We start from the raw sequence: 19681 nt of genomic DNA on the forward strand, positions 1-19681 counted from the left end.
AAGATGGTAAAATTTGCTCAGTTTCAACCGGTCATCTCGACAGAATGGTACAGTCATCAGAACTGAAATCCAGGATTGTTAGCCTGATATTTTTTTGGCGCAAAGAATACTTACATACTTGCATCTAATTTGTCGAAAATTAGGTGCCATTTTAAACAGTGTAAAACTGTGTGTGAACTGACATTATTCTCTTTATATAAAATAAGTCCTGGATAAGGTAGTAATTTCTGCAGTAATAACATCTATCTTTCATTTAGAGATGCTAAAAATTCAAACTTTTTAATTCCCTTTGATATTGCTATAGACTTAAAATATACTGCAACCTAATGTTTTCTAGCAAGGGATTCATTTTGATCACTAATGCAGCATTTATACATCAGGACTATATGGGAAGTGTCACATGTGTTGATGAATTTTTAATGATCAAGACCAGCAGCAGTGGAGTAATGGGAAATTAATTTAGCTTTACTGTTCTTCAATATTCATCTGAATTGAAAAGGATCTGAATGATCGATAAAACTTAAATATAGCGCAGTCTGGGCTGCAACTAGAAAGCTACTATGTCTTCTTGCCCCATAGATCAGTAGATGTACCTCTGAAGAGACTGAATTAGAAGATATAGACGATATGGGCAAGCATTAAAGAAAAAAAAAATCATCTCTTTTTATTTCATGAAAATAACAAAATCTCACAAAATTGTGGCACGATAGCACAGCAAACCAAAATGCTAGGCAATTGCAATAACAAAAGGATTTTATATTTGCTGGCCACCATTCACTCTATTCATTTAAATTTATCTAGAAATCCAAGTACTTTCTTAAGACCCTAGGGGGAACCAGAAGGGTTTGGGGGAGACGCTGTTTCCCCTAGCCCCCGCTGGCATAACAAGGAGTAATGGGCACAAGTTGATGGAGAGGAGGTACAGATTGGACATCCGAAAAAACTACTTCACAGTTAGGGTGGCTAGGAGCTGGAACCAACTTCCAAGGGAGGTGGTGCTGGCCCCTACCCTGGGGATCTTTAAGAAGAGGCTGGATACCTACCTGGCTGGACTCATTTGAGTCCCGTTTTTTGTTTTGTTTTGTTTTGTTTTGTTTTTTTGTTGTTTTTTTTTTTAGGGTTCTTTTGTTGTTCTCCCACCCTGGCGGGGGGTTGGGCTAGAAGATCTATTAGGTCCCTTCCGACCCTAAAACTATGAAACTATGACCCAGAAATGCCAAGCTACATCAGCATAAAGTTATTGGCACTGTTCTTTATTTATGAGCAACAGAGTTCTAAGTTATCATCACATTCTCCTCTTCTAACATGGCTATTTTTTAAAGATGACAAGCTACTTTAAGTAGGGACTGTTTTGTGATGTAAACGGCATTATTAAAATAACACTTTTTAAAATCTTTGGTTCAAAAGAGTTTCATAAATTGCTATATATTATTTTGGGCACCTAGACCTCACTTAACAATCTCATCTAATGCAGTTACAGCTGTGCTATGAGATGTATTAAAAAAAAAAGCAAAACCAACCCAAACTGCACCTTTGCTTACATATTCAGGAGCCACCTCTCTCTGTGTGAAGCTAATGGATCTTTTATGGATTGCAAAGGTTATGTACTTGGGTTTAGGTTACTAGGAGAAGTGTCAGTCTTGTCAATTAGCTAAAGGAAGAACACTAAGTCAGACATCCTAAGAATAAATAGAATTAAAAAATGGAAAAGGTAATGCAATCTGCGCTATTGATACAGTTTGTATCCTGCAGTATGTATCTCAATGCTTTGCCTAATCTGTATTAAAATTGTTCAGGATAGCAACTCCTCCCTTTTCATTAAGAAACTTTCCTACAATAAAACAGTCTCCAACTATCATCTATTTGTATTGCAACTATCATCTATTTGATTTCTTCAAGCATAAAATATGCTTTTTCATTGATACAGAGCTGAACATCCTGTCAACACTTACATTTAAGAAAGGCATTTAACAATTATTGGTTCTTTTAATTAATTCCTAAAGTAACAAAAACTAGATTTGTTGGCTCTGTTTCTACAGAGGGCTGTTAATATAAGTGGTCAGATGTTTTTAAATGTTCACCTTAAAGTAAACTGAACAAAGTAAGAGAGGCAGTAGCAGCTGGATTCATGTTCATGTGTCCAAACAACATTAAAAACAAATGGAAGTTGCAGCACAGCTGGAAAGGAAGTACTTCTAACAAGCAGTCCTTCTGAACTGAAGAACAGTTACAGAAATAAAGACATTTAAATGTTCTGCAAAGATAGAAAAAACTTTAAACGCAACAAACTCTTTTTCTGAAGCCAATAGCTGTCCTCACATCTCATAATCTTTAGTGACTCCAGATGTTGACTCTGATAGCTTTGTTATTATTACCAAGTTTGATTAATAGAATATATCTGTTCCTAAATAAACAGAACTTCAAATTTGCTTAAACTTTACTAATCTATAACGCATTTTTTGAAATGCTAATATTGGAAAACTGGCTGAAGTATTTGAAAACACACGGACACTGAAACACTCCTACCTCTAAAAGAGCAAAACTCAGAAGTAACTGTACTTCCCTTAGATCAGAAGTTATTTCTCATATTCCTTTCCTACAACTTGAATTTGATTAGACAAGCTATCTTACATGGCCCGCATAAAACATAGTACTTAAGTACCTCATGATCTTTAACGCAGTAATCCTCACAACAGACTCATAAGGTTGGGAAGAACAATTATCTACAAATACTTGTGTTCTACTAGAGGTTTCTGGAATAGAAACTTAAACTTTATAACATGCTTTGGTTAAGAGTAATGAGTTAAGAGTTGCCACATGGCAGCTACCTGTGGTGTTGCTTCTACCACCACAATGGGGATCCCCATGGCAGCAGTCATTTCTGCCACCTGATCACAGACAGCCTGCCCACTGGTCCCCCTTTCCCAGGGGAGGGAGCAGGCTGTCAGACATCAGGCTCATCAACACACTCAGAGGGAGGGGAGCATAAGAGTAACCCCTTATCACCCCCTGGTTGGAGAACGCAATTTTGCAGTGATTTTGTAGAGCTACAGCCAGGGATTGCCACATGTGTGGACATAGTACTCTATTTTTGTCATGTTACATATGCAAATCTGAGCCTGGCCAAAGCCTACTGTAAAGATTTAAGGAGGTATACATTTAAACTAGACAGATAAGTAAACCCAAGCTGGGATTCTGCAGAGGAAAGCACAAGGCAGCAGATGCCATAAACCAAATTTTTATCTTGGTTACACTGGTGAGATTCTAGCAAGTCAATTCTGCTGTTGGCTGTCCTCCAGTATTTTCAATAAAAGTTGAGTAAGTGTGGGAGGGCAAAATTTGTTACCTGCTAATCATCAAGTAATGTCATACAGTGATTTTCATTAAAAAATGTCAACTTTTGTCTGTACACTTAACAGATGAGTAATAAGTGTTGATTCTTGCAATTCCTGTATTTATCACATTTTTAATGATTTGCAAATTACTGGGTAATTACAATTAATATATTCCAAAGCAATCATTTATAAATTGCATTGTAATTCAAAAGACGTAATCATGTACTTTAATTATATTATGCATCTCTTAATGATGTAGTTTATAGTGTGTAAATAAATAGCTACCAATTACCATGGGATAAAGAATACTTGCCTGATTCTAGTGTCTTGTTCTGCTAGATATAGTAGGATTAATATTAAATCTTTTCTACATATACAATTCATAACAGAGCTACAAAAAAAAATCCTTACACCACTGAGAACACTTTATAATGTGCAATTAATGTGACAGTTTTTCTTGGGTATTTTCTCTATCATTTCCACAGGAGAATACATACATTTTGTCTTTGAAAGAACCAAACAGTTTAGAAATGGCCTCATTGTCAAAAATTAACAAAAGCAGAGTGCACAGATTAAATTGTTTACCTTTTCACCTTGCTCTCCTTTATTACCATCAAGACCACGTTCCCCCTGATATAAAAAAAAAAGAATCATGGACACATTAGTTTAAGAAATTGTTTAAGAAATTGTTTTATTATACATAATTGCCAATGTATGCAATTTATATTGCATTTCATTTGTGTTCTGAGTAAGAAAATAAGACCTAGGAAAATTATGCGAACTGGACCGTGGATTTATTTTTAAAATTTTTAAATATTTGAAATTTATATAGAAAACTGGAATGCCATGCTATGGTTCTGGTAACTATTTTTATTAATCATTTTCTTAGTCAGAGGTTCAAATCTTTCTCATTCCAAACCTTTGATCTTAAATCTAGTCCTCCCAGTTTTCTCATTCTGAAGAATCAGCATTTTATTCTTTTTTTATTTAAAAGTATTTATATAAATGTGACCAGCTAGGTGTAAAGTTGTTATAGAAATTCCTTAATTCAATCAAGAGCAGACTACAAAAAGACTTTTGTTTAGCAGTCCTCAAACAAAAATCTCAGTTACTCAAATGCAAAAGCTCTATTCAAATCAATGAATTACTTAGAAAAGGCTGATTACAGCATATGCTGAATCTAAGTTCAGTTGAATCCAGAAAGGTGAGGATTCCAGATCTGAGGATTCTTCCCAAAGCAGATCTATTGCTTTCCATTCAAATTAGGGAAGTTTTAGCTGAAGAGATGGAACACAGCTGTAATCAAAAAAAGTTTTGCACTCTAGCTACATTCAAGAGTGTTGTGGAGCAAAACCAACATCTTTAATTTATCCAGGTATTTACAAATGTAGACACCTATCAATAATGAGAAATGGAATAAAAATTATATTAGTTTAGGTGCAGATGTCGGTAGTTGGTGTTTGCACATGATCCACCTCCCTGAAAGAATGAAGCAGAAGGTGGTTTGTATGCCATCTTTCTTCTTTAGAAACCAGATCTTTTGTCTTTATATCAATACATGAACTCTATAGATCTAATGATTAAGAAACTGGAAATCTTCAACTGCAGCATATGGCATTTCACCAAAGTTACATCTGACATTCCCCATTCTGTTTTTTCAGTGTCTCACTTTTTACCTTTTCCCCTTTCGCTGAGTTTCCTTCCCTAATTTAGAAGAGTAAAGTTTAAATGAGGTTAGCTAAAAAAGCAGGCACCCAACAGATGAGCTTCCTAACAGTATTTTGCCAAATTGTTCAATTGATACAGTATCATGTGCTACATCTGGGAATCAAGTTCAAAGCTTTGAAATGCACAGATTCATATATCAGAAAATAGTTCTGGACTTTCCAGCAGCTGTCTGCGATGACTATGCTCTGCTTAATATTTTGACTGCTGTGGTTGGTGCGGCCAACATCTTAGATATCATTTTTATTAGTGTGCCCAAGAAAAATTCTGTAGAATGAACACCAGGTAAGATACTAGTTCAGTTTTCAGTCAGTTTCCAGTCAGTTTCCTGAGCAGAGTGCAGTAAGCAAGACACAGGCCAACATACTGGACAACAAGAAGGAAAAATATTGAATAAGCTGCTCATTAAATGAAGCTGGTCTAGTCCAGGCACTGAACAACACAGATTCCAACACTGTGGGAAACAGTATGCAACCATTAAAGTAAAGGCTGTAACATAATACAGACACAAGAGTGCCTGACTAAGCTTGTACTGACGACCATAATATTTGATGTTCCTAAGGTCATAACTTCACAACTTTAACCATTATTTTCACATAGGAATGTGGCAATACTTTTCAAACCATAATTTCATACTTAAAAAAAAAAACAACAACCCAAATTCCCTCCTTTGGTTCCATGCTGACATTCACATCATTATTGTCATTATTGCTGGAACCTTTGGATCTACCACACAGAGCTCTGCCCCTTCAGTTGAAGGAGCAACTGATAGCAGAAGCAGGTTGTCACTCTCTGTAGACAAAATACAACTAGGAAGTTTGCATGTTGTATTTTCCATTTGTAGATAAACTCATTTAAGACACTAGATGGGATGCGTGCACACTTTGCTGATGAGTTTCACAGATATTTGCTGATGGCAAGTATTTTTGGGGAACCCATATTGCCACCACATTCTCTGTAGAGACTTTAAAACTTTAGCAGTTAAAAACTGAAAAAGATTCCATCTCCTATGAGCATGCTTAAGCATCTTGCAACTTATGGCACTGATTCAAATGTACGTGTATCCTTTTGCTCAGAGGAGTGCACGTGTATCCCTACTTTGCCACACTAGGGTCATTGTCCAAGCTCCAGCTACCCCCCACCATTATCTCAGCTAGTCTACTCCAAGCATCCCACAACCAGCCCCGGGGCTCCATTCAGCCCCTGCACGGGGGCCTCAATGGTCCCCCTCCTCACAGTCCTCTTCCCTACAACAAACATAGCAGCTGGACTATGATAGCTATATCTAAATATATTTATTTATTAATAATGCATTTAATGTTAATTAGTGTAGTCTAGTTTATATCACATAATTGGTAACATTAAAAACAAGAAAAAATATAAGGGGGTACATGAGCTGAAACTTTGAGACAGAAGGGGTACACTTGTTTTAAAAGTTTGAAAACCCCTACATTAGTACAATAAATATATTATTTTTTATCATATTTGCAAGACAGCTTATCCTAGAAAATTCTTGACCACATAACTGGAAAGATCATCTTCTTTATATACATGATAAAGTTCCATTCATTTCAGTTCATTTTATTAGTGAATTACTGTAGCGCAGTAGATTTCTGGGCATCTCTTGTAACTATGCATATGAATGCCTACTCAGATTTGTTACTGAGGTCTTTTTCCTGTGAAATAATTCTTTATTTATAACTCACAAATGAATTAGGTTAACAATAAAAACCTTTATGTAAGTTATATAATAAAATCTAAATAAATGAAATTTAAGTGCTGAACACAGGACAACAGTCAGAAATGAAAAAGAAAAAACATTTCACATATTTTACTTACCTCTCAAAATTATAAAGAATTAAAAAAAATCTTTTGTATCATTAAGAGGCTTTCTATGATTCTCTTGATACTGAGTATTTATTGCAGCTAACAAGCTAGTATTCAAATTGACACTGAGTAAGAAAACCAAACAGTTTAATGAAAGTGCAAAAAGCAACATGATTTATGGTCCTAACTTCATCCACGCATTGAGGGCAGAAGGGGCTGAAAAGATGGTCAAGGGAGCCTGAAACAGCAATTAAAGGAAAAATGCCTTGTATTTGTTTCTAGTGACCCTCTCTAGTCTTCCGAGGATGTGTCACAATCAACTCCAAAGGGAAATTTGTTTAACATATTCTGGAATCTAGTTGATCAAGTGTGTCCATCCTTCTGGTAAAGAGAACACCAGAGCTAGCTCTGAGGGAGGGATTAAATAAGAGAAATCTACAAAAAGAAAAAATTCAACCTGGAAGATAGCAAGTGGCAACGCTGTTCTTGCCCTCCCTCACTTAAATGTTATCAGGAGAAACTAGCTTTACATTTCTGAATCAGCACATTGTAGCAAGGCAGTCTGGCCCGTTAATTGGGGCAGCTGGCCTTACTAGGAGCCCAGCTGTGAGTGATTAGTTGTCAATTAAAAGCCCAAGGAGCAGTTTATGAGCAGGAAGTAGATAGAAGTCAGAGGAGCTCTAGGAAGGGCCAGAGCTAAAGAACCCTCTCCTGACTCCTGGAAAAAGAATAAAGGTTTGCTTTACTCATTCACTTGTTTGTTTGGACCAAGGATTACTGTTTTGTGTTATAAGGACTGGATGAAGGGCTCCCAAGAGAGCAAAGACAGACAGTGAGGTTTCAGGCACGCAAGCTTGCTTACAGACTGTTTGACCTGTCTGAAGTGTTGAAGGACTCCTAAGGGAGTAAAGCCCACTTACATGGTAGCAGACACCCCAAACCACTTACAGACATTTCCTGGCTGGAAAGCCCCTACCAGTTTTGAGACATACCCAATTGACTCCAAATGCAGAATTATGTTTGCTGAAGGATTACATCACTATGTTCACCTTTCCCATACAGTTTCTGGTATCAAGTACCCAGCACTACATTTGCATTGACACATGATTCAATTCTGAGCCAATTTGTAATTTAAAATACAATATATTTTGTAGATATTGGGCAGCTGGAAGGAAGAAAACTTTGAACTATAATATGAAAAATGAAACAAGCTCTTTTACCTTGGAACCAGTAAAACCAGGTGGGCCAGGAGTACCTATCAGGCCAGCTTCCCCCTGAAACAAAATGCAATCAACGTTATTTTTCAGCATTCCTCATGATTTATCCACAGTTAAAATTAGAGATCACTCCCAATTAAAAGGCTCTTCATAGACTAATAATAAACCCCAATAAGAAACTTTCCAGCTAGGTTCACTGGCAGATGGAGACAGAAACCCAAAAGTAAGTAAAGAGCCTGGAGACCTGGTTAAAAACTTAGCAAGAGAAAGCAATAATAGAAACCATAGCAATGTTCCCCAGAAGAGGATAGGACAGTCAGATACCTAAAACGTTTATATACTAATGTGAGAAGTAGGGGAAATAACTAAGAAGAATTGGAGGTCCTAATACAAACAGAGGATTATGATGTAATTTGGGATTACAGAGAAGTGGTGAGATAATTCGCATAACTAGAGTATGATCATGGATGGGTATAGCTTGTTCAGGAAGGACAGATAGGGAAAAAAAGAGGTCTTGCCCTACAAAAATACAATGTACATGTTTATATGTATACAATGTACACCATGTTCAGTAGTGCAATATGAAGTGGAAGATAAGCCTGGTAAAAGCCTCTGGGTAAAAGTTAGAAGGGAGAACAGTCTGGAATGTCATGGTGGGCATCTGCTACAAACCTCCAAACCAGGAGAAGTAGGTGGACAAGACCTTCTTTAAACAAGTGATGGAAGCTTCCAAATCGCAGGATCTGGTTCTCATGGGGGCCTTGAATTACTGAGACATCTGCTGGGAGGGAAACAGAGAAGTACACAAGCTGTCCTAAAAATTCATGGAGTACGTTGGGGATACCTTTTAATGTAAGTGATAGACAGGCCAACTGGGGGAAACCTCCTCTTAACCTGCTGCTCACAAATAGGGAAGAATCAGTTGCAGGTGAGAAGGTTGAAGGTAACTTGGGTGATAGTGACCATAAAATTAGAGTTCAAGATCCTAAGGGAACGAAGGAAGGACACTGGACTTCAGAAAAGCAGACGTTAGCAAACTTAGGGAACTACTGGGAATTGCCTGGGAGGCAAGCCTGAGGGGAAAAGGAGTCCAGGAAAGCTAGCTGTACTCTAAAGAGGCCCTCTTAAGGCTCAGGAGTACTCAATGTTGATGCAATGGAAGAATGGGAAGTACAAAAGGAGCGTACCAAGAGATCAGCCTGGCTAGAGAGCAATTTCTTCACTGAATTGAAACTCAAAAAAGAATCTCATAAAAAGTGGAAATTTGGTCATAGTACTAGGGAACTGTATAAGAGTATTGCACGAGCATACAGAGAGAAAATTAGGAAGACCAAGGCACAACTTGAGATGCAGCTGACAAGGGACATAAAAGGCAAAAAATGGGATTCTGCAAGTATGTCAGAAGTAAGAGGCAAGGATTTCTTAGGGTGATATCTTTTTGGTCCATTTTTATAGCTGGGATAAAGTTAGATAAACTTTCAAATGCATGACATTTTTCATCAGGTCTGAGTAGTGAGAGCCAAAACAGCATAGTAAAAACAACAACAACAAAACCAGTTCTAAGAGGAGGGAGAGAAATTCCCAGGGATAGCAGACAAAAAATTACCAGAGAAAAAGAAGTTGACTATTAGGAGATCAAGGCCCATCAAAAGAGAGGATGGTTTTTCTTGCCTTTAATATGTGGGGAGAATTCAGAGATCAGGTAAGTTATAATGAGTAATCTTTGGGACTTAACACCAATATTGGTTTTATGGTTCATTATAACCTACCTAAAAAATTACAGGCATGTAAATGACTTATTGTCTACTACTCTTCTTATCCTGTAGTCTATAAATGCCTTCTTTCCTTCAGTGCCGCACTATAAAATAAATTACCGCACTATTTTCTGAGTAAGTCCCTGAAATACTAATCAAAGAAAAACACAGCTCACTACTATTTACGAGGAAGATCCTTCCAAATTTTCTCATAATAGCACCTCCCCAGAGAGTAGGATGACCCAGATTCTAGGTCTCATTGGCCAGGGAAGAGCCTGAACCTACTTCTGCTTCCCAAGACAGCAACCTTACCTCCAGGCCATGGGGTAGGAGGAAAGCAAAAGAGTGTCCTTTAACCCTCCTGCCTGCAACTAGCTCATGGATAGCTAACAAGGGAAGATACATGGCATTCAGAGAAAAGCAAGCAAGCAAGAGACAGCTAGTATTTTGTGACTCAGCAAACCTGAGCATACCCTTGAAGGGAGGTTGCCCTAGGTTCTGGCCTCTGTTCCTACCACCACAGTGTTGTCTATCCATTTTATCAAGCATTTTGAAATGAGGACAACTATTTTTAGTGGTGTAGAAATTGAGTGAAATGATCAACACTGTAATACCACAGGGCTGTACTAATGCCCTTTTATAACATGTACATGAAAAGCCAAAAGCCACTAATGGAATTATAACTTTTTTATATATAAATAAAAAAAAAGAAACACACATAAATTATTCTCCACTCCGAGTTTCCTAATCCCACTGGAATCTTTCCCGGTTTCTTCATGGAAACTTCTTTGCTAGTAGTTAGAACCACCTCATAAAATATTAATGAAATAAAAATATACTTAGCTGATACTTACTAGGACTTGCTCTGTGAATCCTGTAGATTAGTTATATCAAGAAGCCTACTCTAAGCATTATGACATTGTCTTATTGCATTTAGGTATTCTTTGTTCTCCTTTCAATCACTGATCTCAGAACAAAAACGCATTTTAAAATGGGCTGAGATCAAGCGAAATCACCAATACTCAGTATCTCTGAAAATCAGGTCTTGTTGGCCCAATGCAGTATTGCTTTACTGCGGCCTGCCAAACAGCACGAAGGAGCAATGAGAGAGGCGTTAATGCCCGCTTAGAATGCCCCAGTGGACAAGGGTTCCTGCTAGACACAGAATCTCTTTTATACCCAGGGGTATCCCATACACCAGAAATTGCGGTAGGCTTTCCTGACTTATCCAACACTGTGCTGCAAATCAGTGGCAGAGTCATATTATAACTGGACCCTGGCTCATTCCCTACTGTCTCTTTTCTTCAGATTGCATCCAGTTTTTACTTTTTTAAATTTTTCATTCATGTTGTACATGTAGCAATAAAACTTGAATGGCATATTTCATTCATTCAGATAAATAAAGGATGTATGAAGTGTTATGCAGAGAACTGAGTGAGCTTGCCTGGGAACATCTGAAGGAAGAAGCTGGGGGAAGTAAGGCTGCATTAAGTGGGGAATGCATGGCTTTGCTGCTAGTCAGTGAAGTGAATATCTGATATGTGTTTGTTTGCAGCGACTGCTTGATTGCGAGTACATTTGATACTGTGTGGAGTGTTCCCAGGTGGGCTGTGTGTGGTTACTGCAGTGTAAAACAGGGCTAGGTTTGAACAAAGTAAGCATTATTCTGAGATGATAGCTTAGACCATGCAGTCTTATAAAAGGCAGTCCTTGCTAATACAGTAAGCAATGAACAGAAGAGAAGCTAATAGAGTAAGTTTGTCTTGAAGAGATCCAGATGATCCTAGGGGCGCTGAAGGAAGTGATATTTGGTCATATGATCAGCTCCCTGAAAGTGCTCTATAGCCATGCCCTGACAGAAATGCACAGCTGCAGAGCACTTTAATAGTCCCCGTTCACATGACAAATTAACTCTCATTTAATGAGGGTTCAGATAAAGGTGCTCCAAAGCAAAGTGCATTCATTAACTTGTGTGTGTCCCTGCCCCTAGTGCTGTCTGCAGGATGAGGAGGAGGGATAAGCTCTTGAGGGGAGTGCGTGTGGATTGGAGCTAGCCACCTCAGGCGGGCTCCAGTCCATGAACTCCCCCCAAATGCAGGCTGGAACTCCCAGGTCAGAGTTTCCTCCCCTGTTTTCTCCCTCCTCCCATCCTGCAGACAGCACTGCAGCTGAAGGGTGGCAGAGCAGGGCTATGGGAGAGCAGCTGCAGACATGCAGACTGTCTCCTCTGGAACGGCTCCACAGTGGAGCTCGATCCCTAAGCCCAACCAAACAGCGAACATCTTTTGGGTCAGGGTTGGGGAGGAGGTTTGCTGTAATTCATGGTGCTTTCTGTGAAGTGCCATGAGGTGCAGCAGGGTGCTGCACATCTGTCAGCACCCTATGAGTTTTTCCTTTCTTCTCCCTAAAATGTTTCTCTGGCTCCTTTGAAACTAAAATAAAGAGTGATAGATCAGCTGTTATCAACTGCATGTGATTGGTGATGCTTATATTCTTCCCTGAAGGCACTAGATGGAAATAGCTTCATTTGCACCAAGAAGTCAGTGACCATATTAGAAGAAAAGTTCAAGGAATAGAGTGTAACAGGGAACCATCTCAGGACTGGTCCAAACACTGGCATGCCCACCTGTCTAGGGCAATCCACCCACCTGCCTTTCCTGCCACACCTTTGTTATAACTAAAATTGTTCCTAGGCAGGAGGCTGCCCATTTAATTGTCCTGATGCCAAGGGTGAAATACATGGCTCTGAACCTTCCTTTATACCATGTCCCATGCCTCACAGTTAGCATCGAAGTCCACTATTACTCCTCTGGCCCTTTGGCTGGGCAACACTCAGCCTCTGGCCCACACTTGGCCTCAAGTGACCTACCTGGGCCACATACCCACTTCACTAGGGCTTCTACCCAACCCCCTTCACTGGGGCTTTTGGACCTCAGGCCTCACAGTGAGCCTGGGTCCTGTCTCAGGTCCCCTTCTATCAGCCTGAACCCCACATCACGCCCCACTCACTGGGCTTTGGTTCTGTGCTTTTCTGTCCGGGTGTGGTCCACTAACCTTTCCTCTCCACAGGGTCACCAACAAGGCAGTGGGGTCTGAGGCTTTCCAGCATCCTATACTCGCCTTTCACTGGAGAGGCACAGGTGTGGCATTTCCTGGAAACTGCTCTACCACAGGCAGCCCCACCACACCATCCTCCCCAGTACGGTATAGTTTTAGGTTATTCCCTGGGACCAGGAACCTCCTCCATCCCCATAGTTCCTACCCTTGACCAGGTGTTCTGGACTTTGCCAGCTGGGTGATGTTACTCCAGCAGCTTCCCTACAGCATCTGCCAGCTCTGCTTTCAGGGCCCAGCCTTATACCCAGGCTCCCCAGCCTTGTCACCAATCAGGCAGCCTACTGAGTACCATTGGACTGCCTGATTGGGTCTGCTCCCACCTGCAGGCTGCTTGTCACCTGCTCAAACCCCTTAAAGTGGCAGGCACAGCCTGTGCTCTGCCACAGAGTTACAACTATCCACCTTGTGCATTATCACAGACATTCCTTCATGGAGAGCAGTTTCAGGTTCCCTGCATTGGAGCTGCTAGTGAGAATGCTTCAGAGGAAACAATCAATGAGAGGGATCAAAGGTACACACCACAGATAAGGAGGAAGGAGTCCAGGGGTGGATCCAGAGGGGTGCAGTGGTATGGGTAAATCCCTCTTTCTGTAGCAGAAGCAGTAGTACTTTTTTTTAAAGTCCAGAACAAGGTAAAAGTTCCCCCTCCCTGGGCACGTCTACACAAGATATTTACTGCGCAGTTGACTAATTAACTGTGTAGTAAATGTCTTGGTGTCCACATGTGTGTCCCTATTAAGGCCCATGAAACTAATAAACTCTGCAGATGCTTTTCATGCACAGCAACACATGTGTAGATGTTGCCCTAGCTGGCTGGAGCACAGGGTACTTCAGCTCAGGGCTAGCCAGCAAGCAGCCCCCATGCTGAAGCACCCTCATGCCTCAGCCAGCCATTCCACAGCATGTGGAGCCTGGTCAGAGCAGCCCTGGGCTGGTTTGTAGGCTGACTCCCCAGATCTTCAGCCAGCTCAGGCTGCTCTGATTGAGCTCCATGTGCTGCGCACAAATTAACTCTGGAGTAATATGCTCCCAAGTTTTTTTGCTCCCAGGAGCACATTTAAGCAGTGCACCTAGGAGTAAAAAAAACTCTGGAGTGATAAGCTCTGGAGTTTATTCATGCACATTAACTGCACATGTAGACATGCCCCCTGGATGTTCCCTGCAAGCCTAGAAGTAGGTGCAGGGAAGGGGAACCTGCCCACCCATGACCACCAGTGCTGCTCCTGTCCTGATCTGAACACCTGTGCAACCTTGGCTGGAGCAGGATAGGATCTCCCCGAGTCCCAGGGACAGCACAGACAGCAGAAACATTGACAGTAGCTGGTAGGTGCTGGGGAGGGCAGAGGAGGGAACATGACAAGCCTGTAAACATGGAGGGGAAGGAAGTGAGTATTCTTACCTTCTTTGAGGCTTAAAAGAGCTCCTGGCTTCTGGTCCCACAGTGTGCTCTGCCCACCCTGGTGGGGGAGGGAGGGAACAAAGGAGGCTGGGAGTGGAGGCTATATATAACATGTATAAATGCATCAAGTATGTGCTAGTACAAAAAAGTCCTATTTGACTGCCCTACAATAGCCTACTGAAAAGATAAAAATAGTCCAAATAAAAATCATGAAACACTTCCTTCAGAATACAGTATCAATAAAAAGCAAGTAGGCCTTTCTGTTCAGAAAAGGTTCTAAAAGATTCATAAGCTCTTATGGATGAACAATTTAGAAAATTAAGCCTAGCCAGTTGGATATTTATATCAGCTGTATCAACACAGTAGAAGAGATTTTCCTGTAATATTAAACTGGACAAACTGATAGAGTTTTTTTTAATAACTGTTCTTGTTCCCTTAAAATGGATGTGTCGAAAAGAAAGTTGCCTTAGACTTATGCAACACTGTTTGATTTATTGTTACCCCAGCTATAACAAAGCTGTAAAACAAATATAAGTCCTATTAAAGTTTTCAAAGAACTGGAAATTCATTTAAACTCGACTGACCTTATTGAAATAATATTTGAAAAGAAAATTGTGCTACATATAAATTGGTCTATAACACTGGCAAATTCCTTGGGTTGTAAGGAAATGTGTCAAGGTTGTTTAATAAATTAAAATATAGATTTTTCTGATTAATAGTAACAGTTAACACCTCTAGTGTAGGACAGTAGACTAATAAAAAAGTAGGGCTGGAAGGAACCTCCAGAAGCCATGTAGGCCAAACCCAACATGAAACAAGATAGGCCCTATCTAAGCCATCCTGTACAATCCATTAGTAAAACTACACAGTCAACCTTGACATTACTGCAAGGCATAAAACCTTAACCTGCCACAGGTAAAGCAAGGGGACCAAGGCAGCCTTCTGCATCAAGACTTAAAATATGCTTGAAAGATCCCAGGAAGAGGACCATGTCCCCTTTTACAGAGGAAGACAAAAACTACCACAGTCTGTGCCAATCTGACCATGGGGTAAAATTCCTTCCTGACCCCATATATGGCAATCAGTCTGACCCTGAGAAGAGAGAAGACCCTTTAGCCAAGATTCTCTGAGTTTTAAGACCCAGCAGAAGCATTGGTACACTTAGTGACAACCTCCAGCCTTGGCTGCAGCCATTCCATAGTGCTTCTAAGGAAAGCAAACAAAAACAAACCCAAAACAAAACCCCATGACACATGTGGTAGCTGGACGAGAAAGGAAAATCCTTCCTGGCTCTGTGTGGCAACCAGCAAAACACAGAAGCATGGGAAATACCTGTACTAGAACACAGGCAGATCTTTGGATACATGATCCCTGGACAATGCTTCTGCAACATCTTCTTGAGCACTCGCGGTGACAAGAGATACCACAACTTCCCTAGCAACCTATTCTACTGCCCTACTGTTCTAACTGTGAAGACGTTTTTCCTGATATCCAATCTAAACATACTTTTTTGCACCCTCAAGCCATTAGTCTGTAACCATGTCCTATTCTCTGGAGCAAGAGTTTTCCTCTTCTTAATGGCAACTCTTCAAATATTTGAAGCCTGTTATCATGTCCTCTCTTGAGTGCCCTTTCTGCAAGTTGAACATGACTGTTTCCTTCAACCTCTCCTCATATGATTTGCCTTCTAAGCCCCCTATTATTTTTGTTTCTGCCTCAGGACACTCTCTAACTTATCTATGCTCTTAAAAATGTGAAGCCCAAAACTACACACAGTACTCCAAATGAGGCCTACCTAACCAGTGCTGAGTAAAGAGACACTATCACCTCCTGTATCTTGCACTTAATGCCTCTATTAATGCATCCCAAAACTACGTTCATCTTTTGTGCAGCTATATCACACTTCAGGCTCACATTAAATCTGTGATTGACCAAGCTTCTTCTTGGTAGTGCTGCCATCTAGCCAAGTGTTACCTATTTTGTATTTGTACTTTTGACTATCCATCTCAAGGTGTAGCACCTTGAATATGTCAGCATTCAACTTTACCCTGGTAGCTGCAACCCAGCTTTCTAATCTGTCAAGATCCTTCTGGATTGTGCTCCTGTCCCCCAGCACATTCACATTCCTTCCTAGTTTCATGTCATCTGCAAACTTGCTAAAGAGGCTCTCAATTCCAGCATCCAAATCATAATAAATATGTTGAAGAGCACTGGACCCAGGACAGACCCCTGTATGACTCTACTCTAAACCTCCTGCTCTTCTGACCTAGATCCATTTATAATTATCCTTTGCTCATTGCTATGAAGCCAGTTGTCTATTCACCTTAAAGCTCTTTTATGCAGCCCACATTTCTCCAACTTGTTAATGAGAAGGTCATGTGGGACAAAAGCCTTGCTCAGATGCAATATGTCTCCAACATTCCCTACATCCACCCAAGTAGTTATTTTTATAAAGAAGATCAACTTTGTTTGGAATGATTTATTCTTAGTAAATCCATGCTGGATGCTTGGGGATCTGCCTTTTCTTCTCCAAATGCTTGCAAATGGATTTCCTTACTAGAATAAGTTCTAGTAACTTCCTGAGTATGAAGTTAAAGCTAACTGGTCGGTAGTTCCTTGGGTACACCTTGTTGCTTTTTTAAAGAAGCTCTTTTCCAGTCCTCTAGGTCCTTGCCCATGATTTCATAACTATGTGCGATTCATATTGATTGCCATAATTTCATAAATATTATAGCCAAGGGCTCTGAGATTGCTGATCTTTGAGATCTCAGAAAGGAAACAGAGCTGTTCAATCCCTGTGCCTCCTGGACTAAATTTGCTCTATGATTTTTTTTTCAAGCAGATTTCACCTATTTATTCCTTCCATCTGTTCAAGAATCAATAGGTCAGATACTCAGCTGATGTAAGTTGTACCTCTACTTGCACAAGCTAAAGATCTAGCCCAAGATGCAGAACTAATCCCCATGTCTAAAGTCTAACAATACTGAGTACAAGAGAAGCCAAGACTTTTAAGGAGGACCAAAAATATAGTAAATCAACAGGAATAGAGGGGACACAGATAAGAATGTCCAAACAGGAATATAACTCAGACCAATGTTTGTTCTGATAACATGTGATGGTATACTTGTCTAGTTATAAAACTTGTGCCAACTATTGGCAAGTCAAGTAGTTCAGAGAGATAATTTTCATGTCTCTTGACACTTGGAAGTGTAATTTTTCTCTCTCAGAATTATATCTCCTTTTTGCAGAAGCAATGGCTTTTGACATTTGATATATTTGAGGGATGAGCTAATAATCCATTTGGATTAGAAGGATATATGCACTGGGTGCTTAGAATTTGATGAGATACTTTTCAGATCTCTGAATCCAAACTCACCCTGTCTGAAATCAGCATGTGATCAACATGGAACTTCTTCCTAGCAAAAACAATTACAAGGCTATCTCACCATTTCTAGCTTTGGTAGCCTTACAAAAGAGTGTAGCAGCTTAGTAAACTATCTCCATGTCCCTTTACTGAGTGTCTTTGAGTTGGTTAGCACATCTCCAGTTTAATTTTTGGGGTAAACATCAGAGAAGGCTTCAGGGGCAATAAGCTACTTTCAGGCTAACATGCCCCGTTCTCCCGCAGCAATATAGAAACAAATCAAGCTACCATAAACTTTGCTACCATGAGCCCTAGTACACATAACGGAGGGCCCTTGTACATGTGATAAAATTGCCCCTTTCAGTGGTTTAATTGCTCTTTTTAATTATTTAATTGTGTAACGGTGTACATGTTTGGCGGCATATTACGATTAAATTTCGCAGCAGTGTACATGTGCGGCAGTCTATTTTGCTTTAACTGACTTTTTTACATAGCAAACTAAAACACGTCCCATGTATTTTAATTTGCTACATAACAAATTACAGCAATATCAGTCATGGGTACAAGGGCCCTACCCGGAGAAGGCAGTGGGGATGGTGCAAGGGGCACTGGAAGCCCAGGTGTGCTTCGGGAAGCTCGGGCTTGGTGGGCTTCCAGCACCCCATGCACCGTCCCTGCTGCCTTCTCCAGCTGCCAGCGTACCCAGCCCCCACTCCTGCCACCTTCCTGCACCCCCCCAGGGGCAAGCCAAACCATTCCCAGAGGGGAAGGGGGAGGTCCCAGATGGCGGGAAGGCAGCAGAGACATTGCATGGGGTGCTGGAAGCCCGCCAAGTCTGAGCTTCCCTAAGCAGCACCCCATGCACCACTAGATCCGGCAGATGGTGCCTCCATGCTGGGGCAGCACCCCCACAGCTAACACCCTGCCCAGGGGGCCCCAGGGGATGCCACCACCACAGAGGGAAGTACGCCCCCCCCGCCCACAGCTCAGGGGCTGCATGACCTGGTGGCAGCTCATATGGGTAGGCTCTGCTGAGGAAAAACAAAGCAGCAAGGAACCTGCTTTTTTTTTTTCCCCAGCAGAGCCTGCCCATATCTCCTGCAACCAGTGGGTGCACTGCCAGTGGGCCAAGTGGCCCCTGAGCTGCAGGGGGCTCTGGTGCTTCCCTCTGTGGTGGCAGTGGCCCCCCCAGGCAGCACCCATGCAGATAGCACCCTGCCTGGGCAGTTCTGGGGGCCACAACACTGTGGAAGGAAGCACCAGGGCCCCCTGCAACGCAGAGGCCACTTGGCCCACTGGCAGCTCACTCCCTGGATACAGAAGACGGGACAGACTCCAGGAGAAAACAAAATAAAGATCAGACCTCTTGCAGCTTTTTTCTCTTTTTCTCAACAGAGCCGAGTCCTGAACACCATTAAAACCTAGTGCTGTCTGTGCCTAGTCAGGTTTCAGCTTCATGCAGTGCTCATACATGTGCAGGGGGTTTAGTTCTCCCTAAACTGAAACAGTGGGTCTTTAATTGGTGGGGTTTTAATTGTGTTGATTAAAAACCCACTGTTTCAATTTAGGGATTTCTATCACTATGACAGAACAGTGATGGCCCTGTCAGCTCATGTCCCCCACCACGGTGCTGCAGGCAGACTCTGACAAAAAAAAAAAAACAAACAACTAGTGAGAGGCCCGATACTTATTTTTTTCCCTGGAACTTGCCTGTCTCTCCTGAGGCCAGGGGGAGAAGGGGGTGGGGTGAGCTGCTGGCAGGCTCTGAGCTGCAGGGGGGCCTAGTGCTTCCCTTTGCGGTGGTGGTGCCCCCTGGAATTACCTGCAAGGGCTGCGAGTGGGTGGGTGCTGCCCGGGGGGCGCTGCCACCACAGAAGGAAGGATTGGGGTCCCCCACAGCTCAGGGCTCACCAGCAGCTGGCCCCACCCCAGCCGCAGGAGAG

The 19681-nt window shown here is 41.3% G+C and overlaps 1 protein-coding gene across 12 annotated transcripts in view; it reads right to left on the bottom strand.

Moving 5' to 3' along the window:
• COL19A1 (collagen type XIX alpha 1 chain) overlaps positions 1-19681 on the bottom strand; it is a 402210-nt gene that overhangs the window by 302367 nt on the left and 80162 nt on the right. For all 12 annotated transcript variants that reach the window (XM_025191070.1, XM_025191112.1, XM_025191107.1 and 9 more), the window contains exons 11-12: positions 8108-8161; positions 3921-3965 (exon numbers count right to left, since the gene is read on the bottom strand). In XM_025191070.1, coding sequence (XP_025046855.1) covers positions 3921-3965; positions 8108-8161 — 99 coding nt within the window. The remainder of the gene's footprint in view (positions 1-3920; positions 3966-8107; positions 8162-19681) is intronic.

The sequence above is a fragment of the Alligator sinensis genome, unplaced genomic scaffold, assembly GCF_000455745.1.
Source record: "Alligator sinensis unplaced genomic scaffold, ASM45574v1 scaffold499_1, whole genome shotgun sequence".
Taxonomy (NCBI): domain Eukaryota; kingdom Metazoa; phylum Chordata; order Crocodylia; family Alligatoridae; genus Alligator; species Alligator sinensis.